We start from the raw sequence: 26973 nt of genomic DNA on the forward strand, positions 1-26973 counted from the left end.
CATTTATTCAATTTTTTCATTCATTAAATGTTCTTATGTAAGATTTAATAGTCATGAAGAAATTCAGTTTTCTTATCTAAAATAAATGGCTGGTATAAGTCTTCAAAGGTGATATTCAATACTAAAGGTCTGTTGTCATCCTAGTAGTAAATACTCTTAATTATGATTTATAATAAAATTTTAGTTCTATAATAGATGAAATAAATAATAGAATCTACTAATGAAATTAGAAATAAACCCCTCTCCAATTCTTAAATTATTTAGTATTACCTAGTGGCTATCTCTCACCCACAGGAAGCAGCATTAAGTGTCATGATAATATTAAGCACATTAATTTTAATTTTAAGTATAAGCATTTGATGTAAATTTGATTTTCACAAATAATCCATGTACCTGATTGCTTACTATTTTTCTTGCAATTATTAAATTCTTTTTTCCCACAATGAGAATTTTTTAATAGTTTTCCAAACTAAAGGAAAACACCTGCTTGCCATCCACAAAACGTTTTAAAATAATTTAAGGAGTTGGGCACTGGTAGCTCATGCCTATAATCCTAGCTACTTGGGAGGCTGAGATCTGAGGATCACAGTTCAAAGGTAACCTTGGCAGGAAATTCTGTGAGATTCTTATCTCTAATAATTACTCAGAAAAAGCTGAAAGTGGTTCTGTGGCTCAAGTGGTAAAGTACTAGCCTTTTGCACAAAGTGGCTCAGGAACAGTGTCCAAGCCAAGTTCTAGCTCCAGTATTGGGAAAAAAAATTAAATATGAAAACCAATTTAGAGTTAGCATAACTCATAATGAGATAAATAAAACACTAAACAACAATCATATCAGTGTAAGCAATGAGCACATAATATTGATAATAATATATCACATCAAAAATCTATAGAAAAAAATTAGTATATGCAGAATAACAATGACTAAATAAGAATAAGCCTTTTACACACTGGGCTTCCATATTAATTGTTGTAGATAATTAAATGAATGTATTTTCTGACTTGAAGACACATAACTTAAAAGCCTAAAATATTAATTTCCCTGATGCTGAAGAATTCACTGTATTTTACATAGTCAAATTTAGACATGATGATTAGCTATTACTGCTTCATGTACTTTTAACTTCACTTTCATGTTTCAGCACATTTAAATTTCATTTACTATCTTTCATGGTTAGTGCACCATGTTTTGAAGTAGGGACAAGACTTTGAAAATATTAAAGTGAGTAAAGGTATTTTAACTATATTCACATTTATTCCTTTTCTAGATACTTTAGGAGTTAAAAAGAAGGAAAAGCTAATATAAGTAATACAGATTAAGTATAAGTTAAGTGGCCATCCTTTGGTTATGGAATTAACCAGTGGTTTTATGGGGTTACTAGGAGCAAGCATAAAGAACTGAGTATATATTCTACATGTTATATATTCTAACAGTATGTTTATAGCCAACAGACATAAATTCAGTCTTCTAGTGCTTACTCATTAATATAGAAAGGAATTGAGACCTATGAAAGTACACTAAAAACGAAATACAACTGCTTCTCAATTAAGGCCGTGAAACCATTTGTAGCAAGGCTGTGCTATGTCCCTAGCAAATTTAATGTAAAGTCTTCATTCCCTATTATCAAATTACCCTCTTTCATCCTGTCATGCACGATGCTGTTTGAGAATCTGTCATTCACTGTTTCCTGCTCAATAATGCTGTATGGATTTTCCTTTCAGAATAAACTGCAATCAAAAATTTAATATTTGGAGTCTTTTTCTCTTATTTTTTATTCCTCAGTTTTTTGTTTTTTGTTTTTGTTTTTTTACCACTGCCCTATAAGAGATATGTTGAAGTAATGGTGACAATTTACACAGACAAAGGAAAACCTTTCTTTCTAGTACCTGACAATAATGGTTTCTATGCAAATTAGTCTTACTAAACTACATTAAATGTTTTCCCTAGATCAGCCTCTAAGCTGATGCCATTATGAAACATCTTATATAATAAATTTTATATAATGTATAAGATGTTTTATTTAATCAGGCTTGGACAATGAAAATCATTTTAAACTTAAGAAAATCCTACTTGACAATTCTGTAGCTTTTCAGAACTCTATTTAGGTAATTCTGGATTATTTTATCTGAAATATTTAGGTAGCAATTTCTCAAACTGTAGAATTCAAACTATATCACAAGGAAAACTCATAAAATCATCTTCCACTCATAAAGTATACCAAATGAAGTGGATCTAAACTTGTATGTCTGCCATATTAGAATCATGTCATTTTGTATAATAAACTAAAAGAAATTAGCAACATGTTTTGATAATCTCAGAATAATCTAATAGCTCCAGAAAAAGAAAAACAGGCAGAAGTTTCTCAGTTGGTACTTAATTCTTTGATTTTATTGTTGCTGTTAAATTTTATATTTTATTGTTATTGTTACAATTTTGTAGTTAACTAATCATTTTTCTCCATACAGAGATTTCTAATTTTCTATCTGCTGAGGAAGAAGGATGTCAAACCTACAATTCTGAGCTTCAGCTATCTAATATAAGTGAAACACTTGAACTTTTGTCTGAACCAGTTCAGTCAACTCAAACAGAATCCAAAAAGGAAGGCAGGGTTCCAGTTTTTATCAAAGAAGTTGCAAATGCTGAAACAAGTATTGGGGATGTTGCTAAACTGTCTGTCACTGTCACAGGCATTCCCAAGCCTAAAATTCAGTGGTTCTTTAATGGAGAAATGTTAACCCCTTCTACCGATTACAAATTTGTTTTTGATGGTGATAATTATAGCCTGATCATTCTATTCACCAAATTTGAGGATGAAGGAGAGTATACATGTATGGCCAGTAATGAGTATGGAAAATCAGTATGCAGTGCCTCTCTAAAGATAAATCCCAAAGGAGAAGGATGCAAAGAGATAGAAACAGATCCAGGAGTGCATACATCTCAGGGACAAGTGGAGGGTCCCTGTCCTCCTTACTTTCTTAAAGAGTTAAAACCAGTCCACTGTACTGTGGGGCTCCCTGCCATCTTTGACTACTCGGTGCATGGGAGTCCTCCCCCCACTGTTGTATGGTTCAAAGAAAATAAGCAGCTTTGCACCAATGTTTATCATACCATCATTTATAATCCTGATGGTTCTGGGAAACTCATAGTCAATGACCCTCAAAGGGAGGACTGTGGCCTGTATACCTGTAAAGCTGAGAATGTGTGGGGTCAGTCTACCTGTGCTGCCCAGCTGCTGGTACTCCCAGAAGACACAGATGTGACTGATGCTCCAGGAAAAGTGAAGTCCATATCTGAGGCTCCTGATGATGTTTCAGAGAAGCCATTAAAGAGCCCTGCAGTTGAGACACTGGACTCAGAGCAAGAAATTTTAGCTTTTGTGAAGGATACCACTTTGAAAGGTGCTTTAATTGTAGAAGAAAAGGAACAATATGAACATATTGTTAAAATGAATGACGTAAGCCATGGAATTACTTTAGGGGTTCAGCCATTACAGTCCACAGGCCTTTTGGAACAGGACAGGCCCACTCCTGAAAGCAGCAGCGTGCTCCCTTCTATCGATGGTACTGTTCATGTGCAGCCCAACCAGGAACCAGCCCCCAATGTACAGCTGCAGATTGTCCAGTTCCCGAAAACCCTCTCCAAAGAAGATACTTGGAAGTGTCAAGAGCCTGAAAACATTTTTCCAAGGGCTTTGTCTGTAGAACAAGTAAGTTCAAGAACAATAACTGAACCTGACTGGATTCATCCACAGTCCTCAGCAGAACTGCCGGCACATTCTGATTCAACCTCTGTGTCTGAAGAAGCACCAGTTCCTGGAGTGGAAACAGAGCAAATAAAAACTCTTCCAAAACAAGAGACACAAAGTGCTCTGCTCCTGAGTCAGAGCTTACTTGAAGGACATGTGGAAAGTTTTCAGGGTCCCAATGTTGAGATTTCTGAGGTCAACTATGAGCCCCAGGTTACTTCAGAACACCTATGCACAGAAGGAAAAATTCTGATGGAAAGTGCAGATCAACTAAAAAGTGCCGGGCAAGATGTTGCTGTCAAGACAGATGAAAGCAAGTCCTTAAACTTTCCACTAGTACTTGAGGACAAGCATGTCTTACTCAAGGAGGAACGTTCTGATGACCCAGCAATGTCCCTGAACCAAACCACTGAGTATAGAAAAGAGTCCCAGGTGATAAAAGGAATACAAGAAGTGCAGGGAAGTGGCATTTTATTGAAGGAAAGTCTGCTGCCTAGTATTCCAGAACAAAGATTAAACCTGAAAGCTCAGATCAGGAGGGCTCTGCAAGGTGCTGTGGCGATGGAACAGCCAAGTCTTTTCTCTGAGTGGTTAAGAAACATAGAAAAGGTGGAGGTCAAGACCATAATTTTCACCCAAGAGCCCAAACGAATCCTGTGCACCTACCTTATTACTTCAGTGAAGTCTTTAATAGAAGAAGTGACCATTGCTATTGAAGATATTGATCCTCAAATGGCTAACCTGAAAACTGAACTCAAGGATGCTTTGTGCTCTATTATATGTGAAGAAATAAACATCTTAACAGCTGAGGATCCCAGAATTCAGACAGGAAACACATTAGATCTATGGGACAAAGTGGCCTATTTTTCAGATCCACAGAAAGTTGAGGCAATCACTGAACCAGAAGTCACATCTAGATATTTTGTTTCCACTGAAGAGGTTAGTTGTTCTCAGGTGGAAAGTCAGGTCAAAGATATGGATCCCCCTGCTACTGATGAGGTTGCTTCCTCTGCTGTGTCTGATGAAACCCAGGACGAGAGTCTGAAACCCCTAGAGGAAAAAGAGAAACCCTCTGAAAGTGGTACTCAGGAGGTTGCTTTGGGAAAGACACAGAGAGCTGAGGATAGTTTAACTAAAAAGCATTACCCCATTATACTTATGCCCTTAGTAGATGTCATTTCTGAAGAAGGAGATGTTGTATACCTCATATCATCGATAGAAAATGCTAAAGAGGTGAATTGGTATTTTGAGGGCAAACTGGTACCTTCAGATGAAAAGTTCAAGTGTTTACAAGAGCAAAATACATATACACTAGTAATCAACACAGTAAATGCAGAAGAGCATCAAGGAGACTATGTCTGTGAGGCCTGGAATGACAGTGGGAAAACAACAACTTCAGCAAAACTCACTGTAGGAAAAAGAGGTTGGATATTATGGATGAAATGGTTCAAGCTCTAATACTCACTGGATTTGAATAACTTAGGTTTCATCACAGAATTGTCACTTATTTTTTACTTTCAGAATGCAAGTTATTTAGAACAAGAATGAATTCACAGACATAATCATGGTTATATGTTCTTCATTTGCCTTGTTGGGTAGTACATTATCATATCTATGAGACTACTTTTAAAATAAAACATATTCTTATATGTTTTATGATGTTGATGAATGTGCTTTTTAGTTATTTTACCTGACAATATTTTAATAATATGTAATAAAAAGCTATCTGTGAATAGGTAGCCTCTCCAAAATAACCACACCCATCTATAAATTGAAAATAACCATGATTAGTTGTCCATTTGTGCTTCTTGTTTGGGTTTATTTTTTGCTTTTCTTCACTTAATCACTGTACTTAATATACCATATTTTTCACATTAGTTGCAGTGTTCCTATAAGCATGGTATATTTAAATGATATATCACGCTGCAATGCATGTACACCCATAGCACAACATTTTAATAGTATTTTTTCATAAGTCACAATTGAATATGTTGAGAGCTATTTTTTGTCTTCTTTTACCTTGAATGATCTTTCTTATTTTCCAGGCATTTGTTTTAAACTGCTGTAATTTGACTCACCAATTTTAACTGTTTTACTTCATTAGCAGCAGCAAAAGTTAGAAGAGAGCGAAAATCATGGGATGCCTGATAAAGAGGCATGCTAACAGATTCTTTTTCCTTTGCAGCTGCCCCTGTGATCAAGAGGAGAATTGAGCCTCTGGACGTAGCTCTAGGTCACCTCGCCAAATTCACCTGTGAGATCCAAAGTGCACCCAATGTCCGGTTCCAGTGGTTCAAAGCTGGCCGGGAGATTTATGAGAGTGACAAGTGTTCTATTCGATCTTCAAATTACGTGTCCAGCCTGGAAATCCTCAGAACCCAGGTAGTCGACTGTGGCGAGTACACCTGCAAAGCTTCCAATGAATATGGCAGTGTCAGCTGTACAGCCACACTTACAGTGACAGGTAAATATGTACATGGTCATGGAGGTTGTCAGTTCATTTCACATTGTTGCTTACGTTGTTTCCTTTTCAGGAGCAGGAAGTCCCACCAGCCAGACACACCAACAACCACGGTGGGAACCTGGTGGCTAGGAACTGCAAAACCTGTGTAGGATAAACCATTATTCTATATAGTTATACTTTTATCTGCAACCAAAGGAAAAGCATGGATTAAGGACATTGTTAAATCATCAAATTAGCCTGGCTTGGTCCTTAATATAAAATATTTCAAAAGAGTGCGGCACTAATAAAAAATAAATGATATCTCCATGTATTTGGAATTCAGAACTAAATAGTTGATTAGGAACAGAATTACAAAAAAAAAGTTTCTTTTTTTTCTAAGTCAGCATATGATTAAGTTTAAATCCTAAGTGCGATGAAGGAGGATAACTAATATAGGACTATAAACAAAGACTCTCACCAAAAGCTTTATTCCAAACTTAAGAAGGAGACCCACTACACAAACATTATGCTCTGTTTTCTAATTGACATATAGGATGATTTTCAACAAGTTAGTCCTCACTAAATGCTTGCAATTGGTTTATAAAACATCAATAGCTGTTTTGTGCTTTCTCTCTCTGTCTCTCTGTCTCTCTGTCTCTCTGTCTTTCTCTCTCTTTGATTTTCTTTCTCCTAAGAGAGTGTGAGTAGGAAATACGGTTTGAGGAATGGATTCACATTGCCTGGAAATTGTGCACTGGCTGTTGAAAGGTGACATCTTTTTCAATAAAAAGCATGCAGAGGCAAACACATGTATCATGTCTCCTGGACATGAACAAGGCAAAGTTCTACTAAGCTTTTTCTTTTCAGACACCTCTTTACATATCAAAAAATCATTGAGATTCAAGAAACCCAGCCCACAATGACCTAGCCAGTGGTTTTCATTTTGTAATCAAAATGTCTCCTTGCAACCAAGTATATGGAATTATGTTACATGATACCTTTGGATGTTTCTGCCGAAATAAAGCCAATTCAGTAATATGACTGAATCAAAGCTTTGGACAAGGAGGTTAATTTTAAAAAGCTAGTTAGCAAAAGAAATTTCTAAAATCTTGCTACAAAGTGGAATAGAAATGGGAAATGCCTACAATTAAATACTTTTATAAGTTTGATACTGCCCAGGAGACCCATTTAAAGTCAAACCACTTAAAGATATCATGGCATTTAACACGAGGGTTAGAAAGACCTTATAAAACCCCTTCGGTCTTCTTCTCACAACACCTATACTCTTCAGAAGAGTCAAATACATTTCCTTTATCTTTCTTACATAGTCTTCTCACTTGTAGAATTAAAATATCCACTGAATTGCTTATCAAATAATTTCCTTTATCTTTCTTACATAGTCTTCTCACTTGTAGAATTAAAATATCCACTGAATTGCTTATCAAATAATTCAAACTACTATTCTGCCACAATAAAGACAAAGCTTTAGCAATGTTGCTTCCCAAAGAAACATCTATTCTTTGATAGACACAAAGTGATGTGTCATTCCTTTATCATGAACCCTCCTCCTTTTCCTTCAAAGAATCTTTTGGTCTTATTACATGGATTACTCTATTTTAAATAATATCTCATGTCTACCTAAAGAATAACTCATCTCTGTCTTGGAATACTGTAATTATGGCAAGAGCTTTGTTGAGAACTCCTGTAATGCTAGAAAATTTTCTTTTGCAGAGGCATATCCACCAACCTTTCTCTCCAGACCCAAGTCTCTTACAACTTTTGTGGGGAAGGCAGCCAAGTTTCTCTGCACTGTGTCAGGGACTCCTGTGATTGAATCCATTTGGCAGAAAGATGGCTCTGCCCTGTCACCTTCACCTAACTGCAGGATTTCAGATGCAGAGAATAAGCACAGTTTAGAACTCTCAAATCTTACTATTCAGGACAGGGGAGTGTACTCCTGTAAGGCTTCCAACAAGTTTGGAGCCGATATCTGCCAAGCAGAGTTGATCATCATTGACAAACCACACTTCATCAAAGAATTAGAGCCTGTGCAGTCGGCTATCAATAAGAAGGTACACCTTGAGTGTCAAGTTGATGAAGACAGGAAAGTCACAGTCACGTGGAACAAAGATGGGCAGAAAATTCCCCCTGGGAAAGATTATAAGATCTATTTTGAAGATAAAATAGCATCACTTGAGATCCCGCTGGCAAAATTAAAAGATTCTGGAACCTATGTGTGCACAGCTTCCAATGAGGCTGGGAGCAGCTCTTCTTCAGCCACAGTCACAATTAGAGGTAAGATTTCCAGGGAATCATTTGTCAGTTCTTTCTTTGAAAGAAAATCTCAGTATAACAGTATTCATGTGCTTTGTTATTTAAATAATTCCATTTAGCCAATGGGAACATTCTGACCTTATTTGATTGTGTTTTTTTAACCTTCTTCAGAATTCTTATTTTTGTTCTGTTAAACATGTCTGTCATTAACAAAACTTGCTTAAATTTTTAAGAGCTTCATGTCTAGGCAATTCATATTTATCTTCTTTATTAAGTTCTTCTTTGTATAGATATAGTCTGTTTGCTTATTTCTTTGGTTGCTTGTTTTGTTTTTAAATCAAGGGACACGTAAAGTGCTTGAGAGTGCTAAAAAAAGCTATCAAACACATCTGGTTTTTCAGAAATTTCATGAAGATATTTTTCTATGTCCTGTCTTTTTGTAGTGTGTGTCTGCATTTCTTCTGTGGAGTTAATGCTTCAGCTCTTTTCCATTCTCTTTTTTGTACACTTCATGTAGAACCACCAGCCTTCGTGAAGAAGGTGGATCCCTCTTACTTAATGCTCCCCGGTGAATCCGCACGCCTGCATTGCAAACTGAAAGGCTCACCTGTGATCCAAGTCACTTGGTTTAAAAATAACAAAGAACTTAGTGAAAGTAACACAATTCGAATGTCTTTTGTCAATTCTGAGGCTATCCTTGACATCACAGATGTGAAAGTTGAAGACAGTGGGACTTACTCATGTGAAGCCACGAATGATGTGGGCAGTGACAGCTGTAGTACAGAGATAGTTATCAAAGGTTTGTTTACTGCATTGTGGGCTCTTGTTTCTCTGAGAAAAGATGTCCCTTTTTCTCTTCTGGGCACACATTACTTACCCAATGCTTTCCTGCTTTTTGTAGAGCCTCCTTCTTTCGTCAAAACTCTTGAGCCTGCAGACATAGTGAGAGGAACAAATGCCTTGCTGCAGTGTGAAATCGCAGGCACAGGACCATTTGAAATTAGCTGGTTCAAGGATAAGAAGCAAATACGAAGTAGTAAAAAATACAGGTTATTTTCCCAGAAGTCTCTTGTGTCTCTGGAAATCTTTTCTTTCAATAGTGCAGATGTTGGTGAATATGAATGTGTTGTGGCCAACGAAGTGGGGAAGTGTGGCTGCAGGGCGACACATTTATTGAAAGGTCAGTGGTGTGTGAAAAGCCACTCTATCTTTAATGAAGTGTCCGGATAGCATGTTTTAATGCATGAAAAGAAAACTAAAATTTTGTTCCTCTCATCTTCTCCTAGCCTTAAATTTTTACTTTGGCTTGGTTTGACTTGGGGGACTTTTACCTAATCTTATAGGGATGGCATTGTAAATATTTATGATCTGATAATGTCATTAGTTGTTTTGTCAACTGATAAGCATTTATCCTCTCTGCCAGTTTCTTGGATGGAATTGTTAATTCTTAAATTTTCTTTCTTCTTTCTAATTAACCAATGTGCTATCAAATAGTAGTAGTAGAGAAGACAAATATAATCTAAGTAGAAACTCTTGAGGAGAGATGGTGTTGGAAGTGTGTAAGAACTAATGGGTTACATGCTCTCTTTCTTTAACTAGAACCACCAACCTTTGTCAAGAAAGTAGATGATTTTACCGCACTTGCAGGACAAACTGTTACCTTGCAAGCTGCTGTCAGAGGGTCTGAACCCATCTCTGTCTCGTGGATGAGAGGCCAAGAGGTTATTAAGGAAGATGGAAAAGTCAAAATGAGCTTTTCCAATGGTGTTGCTGTCTTGATAATCCCTGATGTCCAGATTAGTTTGGGTGGCAAATATACATGTCTGGCTGAAAATGAAGCAGGAAGTCAAACATCTGTTGGTGAACTGACAGTGAAAGGTTAGTGTAGGAACACTGTGAACTTGACTCACCCTGTCCCTTTAAAGTGAGCCCCTCATTCACACCCAGGTATACTAACCATTTCATACCATTGTAGAACCTGCAAAAATCACGGAGAGAGCAGAGCTGATCCAGGTGACCTCAGGGGACCCAGCCACACTGGAGTACACAGTCACAGGCACCCCAGAACTTAAGACCAAGTGGTACAAAGATGGGAGACCCTTGGTTGCCAGTAAAAAGTACCGAATAAGCTTTAAAAACAATGTTGCCCAACTGAAATTTTATTCAGCTGAATTGCATGACAGTGGCCAGTACACATTTGAGGTTTCCAACGAAGTGGGCAGCAGCTCCTGCGAGACCACGTTCACAGTATTAGGTTAGTATTTTTAGAAAACTGTGCTACCTGGTTCTTTAAAACCCAACAAATAACCAAAAATGAGCTAGTGAGCACTTTCCCATGTTGATCTTTTTTTTTTCCTTCCTGTGTCATGAACAGATCGAGACATCGCTCCATTTTTTACCAAACCTTTACGCAATGTGGATAGTGTCCTTAGTGGTGCCTGCAGGCTAGACTGCAAGATCGCAGGTTCACTCCCCATGAGGGTGTCCTGGTTGAAGGATGGTAAAGAAATAGCAGCATCTGACAGATACAGAATAGCATTTGTGGAAGGCACAGCGTCTTTGGAGATCAGCAAAGTAGACATGAGTGATGCAGGGAATTTCACGTGTCGAGCCACCAATTCTGTGGGAAGCAAAGACAGCAGTGGAGCTCTGATTGTACAAGGTTGGCAGAAACTTTGCATTTCATTTGTACCATAAACATTGTTCAAATTAATTGTTCTTCCCTGAGAGCCCACCCCTTAACTCTTTAAAACTTCTTTCCTATACTCATTCTTCAGAACCACCCAGTTTTGTAACTAAACCAGGATCCAGAGCTGTTCTTCCCAGCTCAGCAGTCTGCTTGAAGAGCACTTTCCAAGGGTCCACTCCTCTTACTATCAAATGGTTTAAGGATGATAAAGAGCTGGTTTCTGGTGGAAGCTGCTATATTACCAAAGAAGCTTTAGAGAGTTCCTTGGAACTCTACGCAGTAAAAACCTCTGATTCGGGCACCTATACATGCAAAGTTAACAACGTTGCCGGAGGCGTGGAGTGCAGTGCAAACTTGTTTGTAAAAGGTTTGCCTTCTTTCTTTGACATCTTTGTGCTACTCTTGTTACATAAGCTCTTTCCTCTTGGTCATGTTTCTTAATAAACTACCTTCCTTCCACAGAACCTGCTACATTTGTTGAAAAGTTAGAGCCATCACAGCTGTTAAAGAAGGGGGATGCCACTCAACTAGCCTGCAAAGTAATTGGTACCCCTCCAATTAAAATAACCTGGTTTGCAAATGACAGAGAACTCAAGGACAGCAGAAAACACAAAATGTCTTTTATGGAGTCCATTGCCATTTTAAGACTTACAGATATTGCCATTGAAGACAGTGGTGAATATATGTGCAAAGCTCAAAACGAGGCTGGCAGTGACCATTGCACTAGCATTATAATAGTCAAAGGTTCGTGTCCACTTTGTCCTTGCATTACCAAGTATTTGGTCGATAGCACAGACCTCTTGCCAGCTAACTCAAGTTGTTCTTTTTCTACTATAGAGTTACCTTACTTTACGAAGGAATTTAAGCCAATTGAAGTATTGAAAGAATATGATGTCATGTTATTGGCTGAGGTGGCAGGCACACCTCCCTTTGAGATCACTTGGTTCAAAGACAATACAACCCTGCGAAGTGGTAGAAAGTATAAAACCTTCATTCAGGATCAACTAGTTAGCCTGCAGATCCTCAAGTTCGTTGCTGCTGATGCTGGTGAATATCAGTGTCGGGTGACCAACGAGGTGGGCAGCAACACCTGCAGTGCCAGGGTGACTTTAAGAGGTTAGTGTTGGCTCAAATGAAAAACCTGGATTTTCTGTAGAGTTCATTCTTTAAACTGAAAGAGCTAGTTTTTCTATAGAATTAGTATTGATTGAAAATCCATTCTTCTATTAGAACCCCCATCCTTTACAAAGAAGATTGAGAGCACCAGCTCCCTCCGTGGCGGCACAGCTGCCTTCCAGGCCACTCTGAAGGGTTCCTTGCCCATCACAGTGACTTGGCTAAAAGATAATGAAGAAATCACTGAAGATGATAATACAAGGATGACGTTTGAAAACAACGTGGCCAGTTTGTACCTCAGTGGCATTGAAGTCAAACACGATGGGAAATACGTCTGTCAGGCCAAAAATGATGCAGGAATACAAAGATGTTCAGCGTTGCTCTCAGTCAAAGGTTGGTTTAGAAAGTTTGCCTTGGCTTTGAAGAAGAAATACAGATGTCAGTTGATCAGAACAGCAGCTCACAGCCTACATCTATTGCTTTGTTCTCTACAGAACCTGCGACAATCACCGAAGAGGCTGTGTCCATAGACGTCACTCAAGGAGACCCAGCCACTTTGCAAGTTAAATTTTCAGGAACGAAGGAGATTATAGCCAAATGGTTTAAAGATGGCCAAGAACTGAGCCTGGGTCCAAAATACAAAATCAGTGTCACCGACAGGGTCTCAATACTGAAGATTATCTCTACAGAAAAGAAAGATAGTGGAGAATATACATTTGAAGTCCAAAATGATGTTGGGAGAAGCAGTTGCAAGGCTAGCATTAATGTATTAGGTTGGTATTGCTTATCAATAAAGAGGAACTGGGCTTCTTTCTCCCTTACAGTTGGAGAAAATACAGGAATGGAGTATAACTCAGTGGTAGAGCACTTGCCTAGCATGGGAGAGACCCGGAGTTTATTTCCCATCATAGTCATATTAAAAGAGATAAAGGAGAGAGATCAAAGGAGAGAGAATAACCTTTTCCTTTCTTTTGCTTTTTTATTGGATAGATCTTATCATACCCCCTTCATTCACCAAGAAGCTGAAGAAAATGGACAGCATTAAAGGGTCTTTTATTGACTTAGAATGTATAGTGGCTGGGTCACATCCCATAAGCATCCAGTGGTTCAAAGATGACCAAGAAATCTCAGCTAGTGACAAGTACAAGTTCTCTTTTCATGATAATACTGCCTTCCTGGAAATCAGTCAGCTGGAAGGTTCAGACAGTGGTACCTACACTTGTTCTGCCACCAACAAAGCAGGGCACAACCAGTGCAGTGGGCATCTGACTGTCAAAGGTTGGCAACTTTTACCTGTACTCAATAAGAATTTATTGATCACTCATTTCTTCATTCTTATCTTTCATTGCTAAACTCTAAAACAAAACTTCCCTCTCTCTATTTTGCTTCTTGTTCTTTTACCCCAGAACCCCCTTACTTCGTGGAAAAGCCACAGTCACAAGATGTAAACCCAAGTACACGGGTTCACCTAAAGGCGCTTGTGGGTGGCACTGCACCCATGACCATAAAGTGGTTTAAAGACAACAAAGAGTTGCACTCTGGGGCATCTCGCTCCATTTGGAAAGATGATACCTCCACCATTCTAGAGGTCTTTTCAGCCAAAGCTGCCGACTCTGGGACCTACATTTGCCAACTAAGCAATGATGTTGGTACAGCAACCAGTAAAGCCACTGTCTTTGTCAAAGGTCTGGTCTCAGTATCTTCTCATTTTCTTGCTTTCCTATGTTTTCTTAGAGAGGGGGTAGAGAGAAGAAGTCTATTAAGAAATCATTGCTAATTGTACTCTATTGTAAAAAAAAAAATCCCAATATCACACTCTTTTTTTCCATCTTCAGAACCTCCTCAATTCATTAAGAAACCCAGTCCAGTATTAGTGCTGAGGAATGGACAGTCAACAACATTTGAATGCCAAATAACAGGCACTCCAGAGATCAGAGTGTCTTGGTATCTGGATGGGAATGAAATAACAGATGTCAGGAAACATGGCATTTCCTTTGTGGATGGTCTAGCCAGTTTCCAGATTTCTGGTGCCAGGGTAGAAAACAGTGGGACTTACGTCTGTGAAGCTCGGAATGACGCGGGCACAGCAAGCTGCAGCATTGAGCTGAAAGTGAAAGGTTGGTTATCAGACTCTGGTGTGCCTTCTAGCCATGCTGCCGGACGGTCCTGGCTCTTCCCTTGAGTAAGCCGCTCTTTGTCTTCCTTTAAACTCTGTAGAACCGCCGGCCTTTGTTAGAGAGCTGAGGCCTGTGGAGGTTGTGAAGGACAGTGATGTGGAACTGGAGTGTGAAGTTACAGGAACGGCTCCGTTTGAAGTCACTTGGCTGAAGAATAATAAGGAAATTCGCAGTGGCAAAAAGTATACAGTGACTGACCGTGTGTCAGTGTTTCACCTCCACATAACCAAATGTGACCCTTCTGACACTGGTGAATATCAGTGCATTATATCCAATGAAGGTGGCAGCTGCTCTTGCAGTACTCGAGTGGCCCTGAAAGGTCAGTGATAGGCAAGGCGAAGCTACCAACTAAAATCTCTGAAGGCTCTTTCATCTTAGGATGAGTTGGAGTTAAAAATTTACCCCATCTTTACACACTGTCTTATTTAATCACAGATCCACCATCGTTCACCAAGAAGATAGACAATGTCACCACTGTCTTGAAGAGTTCCGCCACCTTTCAGGGTACCGTGGCAGGCTCACCCCCCATCTCCATAGCATGGCTAAAGGATGACCAGATTCTTGATGAAGATGACAATGTCCACATTTCATTTGTGAACAATGTGGCCACACTTCAGATCAGGAGTGTGGATAATGGACATAGTGGGAGATATACCTGTCAAGCCAAGAACGAATCAGGCGTTGAGAGGTGTTACGCTTTCCTTTTAGTACAAGGTTGGTGAGCCACCCTCCTTCCATGGAAGTCCAGGGAAACAGTCTCATAAACACACCTTAGTTCTAGTGGAATTAACAATGTGACTCACCTCTATTTTCATTCTTACTACAGAACCTGCTCAAATCATAGAGAAAGCTAAATCGTTTGATGTTACTGAGAAAGACCCCGTTACCTTGGAGTGTGTTGTGGCTGGAACACCAGAACTCAAAGTGAAATGGCTTAAAGATGGCAAACAAATCGTACCCAGTAGATATTTTTCGATGAGTTTTGAAAATAATGTAGCCAGTTTCAGGATTCAGTCAGTAATGAAGCAAGACAGTGGGCAGTATACTTTCAAGGTGGAAAACGACTTTGGAAGCAGTAGCTGTGATGCCTACCTGAGAGTGCTAGGTGTGTATCATTGCCCAGTTAGCTCCCTTGTTTAGATTTTGTCCTTTGTACTATAAAGTCAAGACCATATCAAATCCACATTAATGGATGCATTTTGTTGTTTGCATTGGACAGATCAAGATATTCCTCCATCATTTACCAAAAAATTAAGTAAAATGGACAAAGTTCTGGGCTCTTCCATTCATATGGAATGCAAAGTTTCTGGCTCACTTCCTATTAGTGCTCAGTGGTTTAAAGATGGAAAAGAAATAACTACAGGTGCAAAATACAGACTTGTGTGTCACGAAAACACTGTGTCATTGGACGTTAATAATCTGGAATTAGAAGATACTGCAAATTACACATGCAAGGTGTCAAACATAGCAGGAGATGATGCATGCAGTGGCATCTTAACTGTGAAAGGTTAGAATTTCTTTACCTTCTTGGTTCTTCTTAAGGAATGTTGTGAAAATACTCTTAAATCTTTTAAAGCTAAATCTTTAGGTATGTGTTCATTGAGTTGAAGAAATATTCAGCCATTATCTCTTTTCCAGAGTTGTTTTCTTATATGTACATCAAAATGTCAAACTATTTCAACTATAAGGAATATAATAAAAATATATCTCTCTTGAAACTTATAGAACCACCAAGCTTCCTAGTGAAACCTGAGCGACAACAAGCCATACCTGATTCTACAGTAGAATTTAAGGCAGTACTAAAAGGAACACCACCATTTAAAATAAGATGGTTTAAGGATGATGTGGAACTTGCCTCTGGACCTAAATGTTTCATTGGTTTGGAAGGTTCAACTAGCTTCTTAAATCTCTATACAGTGGATGCTTCCAAGACTGGACAATATACTTGCCAAGTTACCAATGACGTTGGTAGCGACTCTTGCACTACAATGTTGCTTGTGACAGGTGTGCAAGTTCAATTGTGTTATGTTTCTGTCTGGCCTGTGGCTCTAGTTCCTCTGTGCTGTTCTAACACAGTAACTGTATTTGTCAGATATCACTTGTTTTCTTTTACTTACGTATGACTAAACTTGTGTTGTTCACTACTGTTCCTCATAATCTCCTCTTTTTGACTCTCTAGAACCACCAAAGTTTGTAAAGAAACTAGAAGCATCCAAAATAGTGAAAGCAGGTGACTCCACACGCCTGGAATGTAAGATAACTGGCTCTCCAGAAATCAGAGTTTTGTGGTACAGAAACGAACATGAACTCTCAGCCAGTGATCAATACCAAATGACTTTCATCGACTCAGTGGCTGTCCTACAGATGAACAGTCTTGGTACTGAGGACAGTGGAGATTTCATTTGTGAGGCCCACAATCCTGCTGGCAGCACAAGCTGTAGTACCAAGGTTATAGTAAAAGGTAGAAATCTTGTTTTCATCTTCATAATTAATTAAAATTTACCGTCTTCTCCCTTGGGTATTCTTTTCCATTATCTCAATTTCCCCCATGCTAGTATTATTTCCCTTTATAGATATTATTTCTCCTTAAGCATTAGTTATGTGTACCTAGTCATTTTGAGATATTTTTCCTGCTATTCCAATGCCATAATTTTGATCCCTCAAAATACATTGGCCAAGCTTCGGTGATGTTTAGAAAACATACACAAAAAGTAAGCATTTTTAAAACTAGTTTTTTGCCTTCCATAAACTTATACATACAGTATTTTATTCACTTATAATGCGTGTCTTAAGAACATGATTATTTATTACATTTATGCAGTGCACAAGCCAGATAGGCTTTACCATTAAATTTTTTAAATGAAAATAATATATTTTCCTAAGAATTATTTTCTATCTTTAAACATATGACTAGTCCATGATGAAAATAGTGTTGGTTTTCCCTGCTGTCATTTTCCAATATCAATTATGCATCTATATATATGCATCTATAATAATATCTGTAAATATATATATATATATATATATATATATATATATATATAGAGAGAGAGAGAGAGAGAGAGAGAGAGAGAGAGAGAGAGAGAGAGAGATTTGCAATCACCATTTTCCAAATAGGAAGGCATAGATCTCAGCAGTCACGGTGGTTTCAGGCTACCTCAATTGTTAAACACGCACATTCCTAAAGAATCCCATAACTCCCACAAACCATTTTTGTTAACATACTTATTTGATTACAAATTTTGTGTCAATTTCACTAGTCCAATGTAAAGTAATGAGGAAGAATAAATAGAATTTTGAACTGCTCAATCACAACATCTACGATCTTTCCGTGTTTTCTACTCATCTAGTTGATTATCTTGTAAAGATTAATGGCCTCTTGGAAGCAGTTATCATTCAATAGTGATCATGTCAGATGCCATTTACCCTTTATGGTCTCTTACAACTTTCTTCCAATGTATAAACAAGAAATAAGCAAAAAGCCTTAATTCTAATGAAATTAAATAGTCCAATTCATGAAACATTCTCATTCTTCACAGAGCCTCCTGTTTTTAGCAGTTTCCCTCCTGTAGTAGAAACTCTTAAAAACACTGAAGTCAGTCTTGAATGTGAGCTATCAGGAACACCACCATTTGAGGTGGTGTGGTACAAAGACAAGCGACAGCTCCGAAGCAGCAAGAAATACAAGATTGCCTCTAAAAACTTCCACGCAAGTATTCACATCCTCAATGTGGAATCCACAGACATCGGTGAATACCACTGCAAAGCACAGAATGAAGTGGGAAGTGACGCTTGTATTTGTAGAATACAATTAAAAGGTAAGCATGTTTCCTGTATGTGGCATGCATGAAATGCAGGAATGCATGAAATGCTCACTTCTGTCTTCTGTTATCTAGACCCTCTTTTCAACAATCTCCATCCATCTTTTCTTGTTCAGAACCACCAAAATTTGTTTCCAAACTGAGCAGCCTCACGGTAGTAGCTGGCGAGCCTGCAGAGTTACAAGCATCCATAGAGGGTGCCCAGCCCATTTCTGTCCAGTGGCTTAAAGAGAAAGAAGTGATTAGAGAAAGTGAAAACATCAGAATTGCCTTTGTGGACAATGTTGCAACCCTACAGTTTGCAAAAACAGAGCCCGCTGATGCTGGGAAGTATGTCTGCCAGATCAAGAACGATGGTGGAATGAGGGAAAGCATGGCGACTCTGACTGTTTTAGGTTGGTATCACAGTCCACTGATAGAAATGATGTCAGATGTTGGAATGACTTATAAGCAGAATCTTTTGCTCTGAATTCTAGCACCAGTTTGATCCACACCTATGTGGAAGATTTAGGGGAAAGACCTAATGAATCTCTTTCAAACACTATCTACTTTTTCTATGATTAAGAAAAAGAAGCCATCTGCTTTATGGTGGATATGCTATTTTTCTTGAGACATTAGCAAATACAATCTTGGATATATTTTGACTAAGCAAAGATCAGTTGGAAGCCCAACTTGTAGTACAAGGAAATTTTGTTTCCAGAGTACTGGTTGTTAAAGCTGAGGAGACTCCAAAGATCAACATTTGATAGGGACAAAAACTTTGCATACCAACTTTCGAACTATTGTTGTTAGCATCCAAAGGAAGGAGGACAATACCAAACAATTCATAATTACAGGTAGTCTTAGTCTAAGGAGAGTCAAATATAAACCAAAACACATTGCCCATTATGCATTATCTAAATTGTTTGGGGGGGTTGTATAGTTCTCAAATGTTTTCTGATAATAGCTGCTATAATTTTATAATTGCCTGTAATCCTGAAGTCACATTTAAAGTCAAGAGAGAAGACTAGCATAAGTCCCACTGGGAGAAACAATCATGATGAGTTCAATAACAGAGATATATAAAGACTCCAGACCTTGACAGGTGGATATCACATTGTATTTCAGAGCCTGCAGTCATTGTTGAGAAGGCAGGGTCCATGACAGTGACTGTAGGAGAAACATGCACTTTGGAATGCAAGGTGGCCGGCACTCCTGAGCTCTCCATTGAATGGTACAAGGATGGAAAGCTGTTGACCAGCAGCCAAAAACACAAATTTAGCTTCTACAATAAAATCTCTTCCTTAAAGATTCTCTCCGCTGACCCACAAGATGCAGGCACATATACTTTCCAGGTTCAAAACAATGTTGGAAAAAGCAGCTGCACAGCTGTGGTTGATGTCTCAGGTTAGTTCTCGTTTCTTACGCAAATTCCTTTTGCATTTTTCTTTCTTTCATATCTCTTTCATTCTTTCAAATTATGATGAGTCTTTTGCCTTTCCTCCTGTAGACCGAATGGTTCCTCCTTCTTTTACCAGAAGACTGAAAGATACTGGTGGGGTCCTGGGTGCCTCTTGCATTCTGGAATGCAAAGTAGCAGGATCCTCGCCTATCTCTGTTGCCTGGTTTCATGAAAAGACTAAGATTGTCAGTGGAGCAAAGTACCAACCTACTTTCTCAGATAACATCTGTACATTGCAGTTGAATTCTCTGGACTCATCAGATATGGGCAATTACACATGCGTGGCTGCTAATGTCGCTGGGTCTGATGAATGTCGTGCGGTGTTGACTGTGCAAGGTCAGTGTTACAGTCCATTTTGCAAGGAATTTCTTAAGAATTCTTTGGGTGCTTATTATGCTGATACCACTTCACAGGTTCTGTTAGTGTTTGAATTCAACATCACAAGGAAATTTGAAATTTATGGGACCTTTTCATTGTTTCCCTCTCTGTAGAACCTCCCTCTTTTGTGAAAGAACCTGAACCTTTGGAAGTACTTCCAGGCAAAAATGTAACCTTCACAAGTGTTATCAGAGGAACCCCTCCCTTCAAGGTTGGCTGGTTCCGAGGTGCCAGAGAACTAGTAAAAGGAGACAGGTGTAACATCTATTTCGAAGACACTGTGGCAGAACTGGAACTATTTAGTATTGACATATCTCAGAGTGGGGAATACACCTGTGTGGTTTCTAATGATGCTGGCCAAACATCCTGTACTACACGTCTCTTTGTAAAAGGTTTGCTCAAATGTATTCACTCTTCCTATATTCCATGTTCTTCCATCTCTTTTGAGGAGAGCGTGTGTGTGTGTGTGTGTGTGTGTGTGTGTGTGTGTGTGTGTGTGTGTGTGTGTGTGTGTGTAACTCCTGTGCTTTGTCACTTACCAGAACCAGCTGCATTTGTGAAGAGGTTAAGTGATCACTCTGTAGAACCAGGGACGTCCATAATTCTGGAGAGCACCTACACAGGAACGCTGCCAATTTCAGTTACCTGGAAAAAGGATGGTTGTAAAATATCTCCATCTGAAAGATGCAGCATAGTCACAACAGAGAAGACTTGCATCCTGGAAATTCTGAATAGCACGAAAGGAGATGCGGGACACTATTCCTGTGAGATTGAAAATGAGGCAGGAAGGGATGTGTGCGAAGCTCTGGTATCTACATTAGGTGTGTTGTCTTAATCTCATAACTGCTTTGCATCCATCTCAATGGAGCATTGTGTATTTGGTTTTCTGTAACTCCACTCCCTGATTGTGGGCCTTTCTTCTTTAGAACCACCTTATTTTGTTACTGAACTGGAGCCTCTGGAGGCATCCGTTGGAGATTCCGTTTCTTTGCAATGCCAAGTTGCTGGAACACCAGAAATCACAGTGTCTTGGTACAAAGGAGACACCAAGTTGCGCTCAACTCCTGAATACCGAACCTACTTCACAAACAACGTGGCCACACTTGTTTTTAATAAAGTGAACATCAACGACAGTGGCGAGTACACCTGTGTAGCGGAAAACAGCATAGGAACTGCTACTTCTCAGACTGTCTTTAGAATCCAAGGTGATGATATTCTTCTACACATGAGGAATTTTCCCCTTATTTTTACTCTTTCATCTTTATAGGCAATTTTTTTATTTCCATTACTAATGCTTGAAGTATTACTTGTCTTCCTACAGAGCGCCAGCTCCCACCTTCCTTTGCTAGACAGTTGAAGGACATTGAACAAACAGTGGGGTTGCCTGTTACACTCACTTGTCGACTAAATGGCTCTGCTCCCATCCAAGTGTGCTGGTACAGGGATGGTGTACTTTTAAGAGATGATGAAAACCTACAAATGTCATTTGTGGATAATGTGGCAACTTTAAAAATTTTGCAAACTGACTTGAGTCATTCTGGCCAGTATTCTTGCTCAGCTTCCAATCCACTTGGAACAGCATCTTCAAGTGCTAGACTGACAGCCAGAGGTTTGTTCCCAAGTCATTCTTTCTCTTTGCAAACCATCACAACTCTGTGAAGGTAGAAATAGCCTACAGAAAAACAAAACAAAAAAAATTACTTGATCTTTTTCTTTTCATCTTCCAGAACCTAAAAAATCTCCCTTCTTTGACATCAAGCCTGTATCAATAGATGTTATTGCGGGAGAAAGTGCTGATTTTGAGTGTCATGTTACTGGTGCTCAACCAATGAGAATCACTTGGTCAAAAGATAACAAAGAGATTCGTCCTGGAGGAAACTATACAATCACCTGTGTGGGCAACACGCCTCATCTGAGAATTCTTAAAGTAGGCAAAGGAGACTCTGGTCAATATACTTGTCAAGCAACCAATGATGTTGGTAAAGACATGTGCTCTGCTCAGCTGAGCGTAAAAGGTATCACTACATGACATTGACTTACAATTGTGCTTTCACCACATGTATTTAGTTTTCTTCTAAAAATTTTCTTACTTTTTAAATGTTTGATATAAACTAACTGAATCATATTGGAATATGTATATTAATGTTAGAGACAATATTTAACCAAAGTTCTGTCTTATCTTTATCATGTTCGTTGGGTTAGTTTGTTTCTAAGTATAGTCGTATCAAAGGGAGTTATTTCATTGAAGATTGTAAGGTATTATTTCAACTATCCACTCTCCTTTTACGTTCTTTTCTGTAATATAACTTTCTCTGTTATTATTACTAAATTTTGATCAGATCTATCTATATTAGCTTATAGCTTATAGTTTAGCTTATAGGTCCACACTACAATGTATTTTTAAAAATCTCTATTAAAAGATTATTTTGTGAAAGAGATGTTAGAAAATATATTCTTAATATATTAATATAGCCATAAATCAGCTTAAATATGAAGGTTTTTAAAAATAGAGTCTTCAGCTACAAAAAGAAGCTATTTTAACATGTAGACATCTTTACTGAGTTTTTCCTTTGGTTTAATAGAACCTCCAAAGTTCACTAAGAAATTAGATGCTTCAAAAGTGGCAAAGCAGGGAGAATCTATCCAACTGGAATGCAAAATAAGTGGTTCCCCGGAAATCAAAGTTTTGTGGTTCCGAAACGACAGTGAACTTCACGAAAGTTGGAAATACAACATGTCATTCACTAATTCCGTGGCCCTGCTTACCATCAATGAGGCCAGTGCAGAGGACAGCGGGGATTACATCTGTGAAGCACATAATGGTGTCGGTGATGCCAGCTGCAGCACAGCCCTGACAGTAAAAGGTTAGACATTCTCTACTTCTTTTTTCCTTCTGCTCCGATCAGGACTTTCTTTGCAGCAGTATTATAAGATTCAAAATTAAAAGACTAGTCGAGGTTATTTGCTTGTAACATGTTTGTTTTCTGTTTGTTCATTTGTTTCTTAATTAGTGCCAGGACTAGGGTTTAAATGCAGGGCCTCAACATTTCACTTGGCTTTTTCACTCAAGGCTGGTGCCCCACCACTTGTCACCCCTCCACTTACATTAGTTTTCATGAATTGTCATGTCTTATGTCACTGTGTGTTGTCACTTGGTCATACCAGACACTCTTCATGATCCCCCAATACACAGAAAACATCTCTAGATTCTAAAATCTCAAAATCTAGAACCTAGATTTTTTTTTCTTTTTGGAAAGCAGTTGTTCTCATTTCCATCCTCTTTTCTTTCTGATAGCTCCTCCTGTTTTCATCCAGAAGCCTCCTCCAGTAGGAGCCCTTAAAGGTTCTGATATAATTCTCCAATGTGAAATTTCGGGGACCCCCCCATTTGAAGTGGTGTGGGTTAAAGATCGGAAGCAAGTCCGAAGCAGCAAGAAATTTAAAATCACTTCAAAAAATTTTGATACAAGTCTTCATATCCTTAACCTTGAAGCCTCTGATGTAGGAGAATATCACTGCAAAGCCACTAATGAGGTGGGAAGTGACAGTTGTGTCTGCATGGTCAAGTTTAAAGGTTTGTACATGGGGGCGCACACATGCATCTTCCTTTAGACCTCTTCTTGCTTGACTAATAACTTATGCAGCTTGGGTTCTCACTTTTGTCTCCACCTCTGACTTTATTTCATCAGAACCTCCACGCTTCGTGAAAAAGCTAAGTGATACCTCAACCCTTATTGGGGAGGCTGTAGAGTTACGAGCTGTGGTGGAAGGGTTCCAGCCAATTTCTGTTACCTGGCTCAGAGATAAAGGAGAAGTCATCAGAGAGAGTGAAAACATCAAGATATCTTTCAGTGACAATATCGCAATCCTCCAGTTGGGAAGCCCAGAAGCATCAAATTCTGGGAAATATGTGTGCCAGATCAAAAATGATGCTGGGATGAGAGAATGTTCAGCAGTGTTGACTATTCTAGGTTAGTAGCCAAGTCGTCTGTGACAAAAATGAAGCTCATTGAATGGGCACATCGTCTTCAGACCCAGCTCGAATCTGTAATACTTCGACTAGGCTGTTTGCAAGGTGACTTTGTTCTCAATGCCAAATGCTTCTTTTTTTTTAGAACCAGCCAGAATCATAGAGAAACCAGAACCCATGACGGTAACCACTGGAAACCCTTTTGCATTGGAGTGTGTCGTGGCTGGAACACCAGAACTTTCAGCCAAGTGGTTCAAAGATGGAAGAGAATTATCCGCAGACAGTAAACATCACATTACATTTGTCAAAAATGTGGCTTCCCTTAAAATCCCCTCTGCAGAAATGAATGACAAGGGGTTGTATAGCTTTGAGGTGAAAAATAGTGTTGGCAAAAGCAACTGCACAGTCTCTGTCCATGTTTCTGGTGAGTAGGCTGAGACAGTTATGAATAGAACAAGTTTGATCAGGGGTAGATAAACAGAGCTGCTCTTTACATGGAAAACCTCTTTCTCCACCTAGATCGCATCGTGCCTCCTTCCTTCATCCGCAAGCTGAAAGACACGAATGCCACACTGGGGGGCTCGGTTGTTTTAGAGTGCCGGGTCTCTGGCTCAGCCCCAATTTCAGTTGGCTGGTTTCAGGATGGAAATGAGATTGTTAGTGGACCCAAATGTCAGTCCAGCTTTTCAGAAAATGTCTGTACCTTGAATCTGAGCTCCCTGGAGCCCTCCGACACAGGCACCTACACTTGTGTGGCTGCCAATGTGGCTGGTTCTGATGAATGCTCTGCGATTCTGACTGTCCAAGGTCAGTGTTCAAGGCTGGCACAAGGCTTCTCTCCCCTTTTGCTACCTGACTTAATTCCTGGGGGGCTCCTCTGGGTTCCCTTTTCTTTAAGTAACAAACACTTCTCACTTGGATTTTTTTGTTCCCTCTTGATCTGCCTTGCCCCTGGCATATCTAGAGCCACCATCTTTTGAACAAACCCCTGATTCTGTGGAAGTTTTGCCTGGAACAAGTCTCACATTCACCAGTGTCATTCGAGGCACACCTCCATTCAAGGTCAAGTGGTTTAAAGGCAGCAGAGAACTGGTGTCAGGGGAATCGTGCACCATCTCTCTGGAAGACTTCATCACAGAACTGGAGTTACTTGAGGTAGATCCACTGCAGAGTGGGGACTATTCATGTCTGGTGACCAATGATGCTGGCAGCGCTTCCTGCACCACACATCTCTTTGTGAAAGGTTTGCTTTTTTGTTCTTCAATTCTTGTATCTTTTGGGACTTTTTCTAAGTCTTTATTACAAGGTAGAAATTGACCTTCATGTTTTCTTCTTCTAGAACCAGCCACTTTTGTGAAAAGATTGGCTGACTTCAGTGTTGAGACAGGAAGCCCTATTGTTCTAGAAGCCACATTTACTGGCACACCTCCCATCTCTGTGAGCTGGATGAAGAATGAATATGCTCTCTCACAGTCTGAGAACTGCAGTATTACCATGACAGAAAAATCTACCATAGTGGAAATTCTTGATAGCACGGTAGAGGATTATGCCCAGTATAGTTGCCTGATAGAAAACGAGGCTGGGCAGGATATATGCGATGCTCTGGTGTCTGTCTTAGGTGTGTGGACAGTTATTGGTATTTATTGTCTTTTTTTTCTTTTACAATGTCCTCTTGTAGTTGGCACTATTGATTGATTATCATCTTTTGTACCTTAGAACCGCCTTATTTTATCGAACCTCTGGAACATACAGAAGTAGCCATTGGAGAACCCACAACCTTACGTTGTAAGGTGGATGGAACCCCAGAAATTAGAATTTCTTGGTATAAAGAACACACAAAGCTACGATCAGCTCCTGCATATAAAATGCAATTCAAAAATAATGTTGCTTCTTTAGTCATCAATAAGGTGGATCACAGTGACGTGGGAGAATACACCTGCAAGGCAGAGAACAGTGTGGGGGCAGTGGCTTCTTCCGCTGTGCTTGTTATCAAAGGTGATGACATGTTGCTTCACAAGTCTTATAATGTGTTGACAGATTAATTTTCTTAAAACCCCAGAATTGTAATGGAATGAGAGCCATTGCCGATGTTTTCTCACTTGTAAAAAGTATTATCTGTAACTTCTTTACAGAACGCAAACTCCCACCTTCCTTTGCAAGAAAACTGAAAGACGTTCAGGAGACACTTGGCTTCCCAGTTGCATTTGAGTGTCGCATCAATGGCTCAGAGCCTCTTCAAGTGTCTTGGTATAAGGATGGGGTACTTCTGAAAGACGATAATAATTTACAAACATCTTTTGTTCATAATGTGGCAACTCTTCAGATTTTGCAAACTGACCAGAGTCATGTTGGTCAGTACAATTGCTCAGCTTCTAATCCTCTTGGGACTGCTTCATCCAGTGCCAAACTCATTCTCTCAGGTGAGTGGATTAGCTTATTGCATGACTCTTCATTCTTTTTTTTGTCGGTCGTGGGGCTTGAACTTTGGGCTTGGGCACTGTCCGTACGCTCTTCAGCTCAAGGTGAGGGCTCTATTGCTTGAGCCACAGCACCACTTCCTTGCATGACTCTTTGTTACAAAGCAGCTTCTCTGGGGCTACCAAGGAAGTGGTGCTCTTTAGTTTGTGTTCTTTGCCTGGGAGTCCAGAAATTGACATCACTGTGTTGCATGTCATTCTTTTCAGAGCATGAAGTGCCTCCTTTCTTTGATCTAAAACCTGTGTCAGTAGATCTTGCTCTTGGAGAGAGTGGTTCTTTTAAGTGTCATGTCACTGGAACTGCACCAATCAAAATCACCTGGGCCAAAGATAACCGAGAAATTCGCCCTGGAGGCAACTACAAGATGACTTTGGTTGAAAATACTGCCACACTAACTGTTCTCAAAGTAGCTAAAGGTGATGCTGGGCAGTACACCTGTTATG

At 39.3% G+C, this 26973-nt stretch overlaps 1 protein-coding gene across 1 annotated transcript in view; it reads left to right on the forward strand.

Annotated features, from left to right (window-relative positions):
- The first annotated feature begins 15647 nt into the window (after positions 1-15647).
- Positions 15648-26973, forward strand: part of LOC138825447 (titin) — a 201988-nt gene continuing 190662 nt past the window's right edge. The window contains exons 1-13 of the mRNA XM_070020028.1: positions 15648-15949; positions 16168-16446; positions 16622-16903; positions 17982-18260; positions 18380-18658; positions 19371-19649; positions 19753-20040; positions 20196-20474; positions 20625-20903; positions 21009-21287; positions 21404-21691; positions 21810-22097; positions 22665-22946. Coding sequence (XP_069876129.1) covers positions 15703-15949; positions 16168-16446; positions 16622-16903; positions 17982-18260; positions 18380-18658; positions 19371-19649; positions 19753-20040; positions 20196-20474; positions 20625-20903; positions 21009-21287; positions 21404-21691; positions 21810-22097; positions 22665-22946 — 3628 coding nt within the window. The 5' untranslated portion in view covers positions 15648-15702. The remainder of the gene's footprint in view (positions 15950-16167; positions 16447-16621; positions 16904-17981; positions 18261-18379; positions 18659-19370; positions 19650-19752; positions 20041-20195; positions 20475-20624; positions 20904-21008; positions 21288-21403; positions 21692-21809; positions 22098-22664; positions 22947-26973) is intronic.

Source organism: Dipodomys merriami, unplaced genomic scaffold (genome assembly GCF_024711535.1).
Source record: "Dipodomys merriami isolate MVZ:Mamm:240054 unplaced genomic scaffold, mDipMer1.0.p SCAF_1, whole genome shotgun sequence".
Classification (NCBI taxonomy): domain Eukaryota; kingdom Metazoa; phylum Chordata; class Mammalia; order Rodentia; family Heteromyidae; genus Dipodomys; species Dipodomys merriami.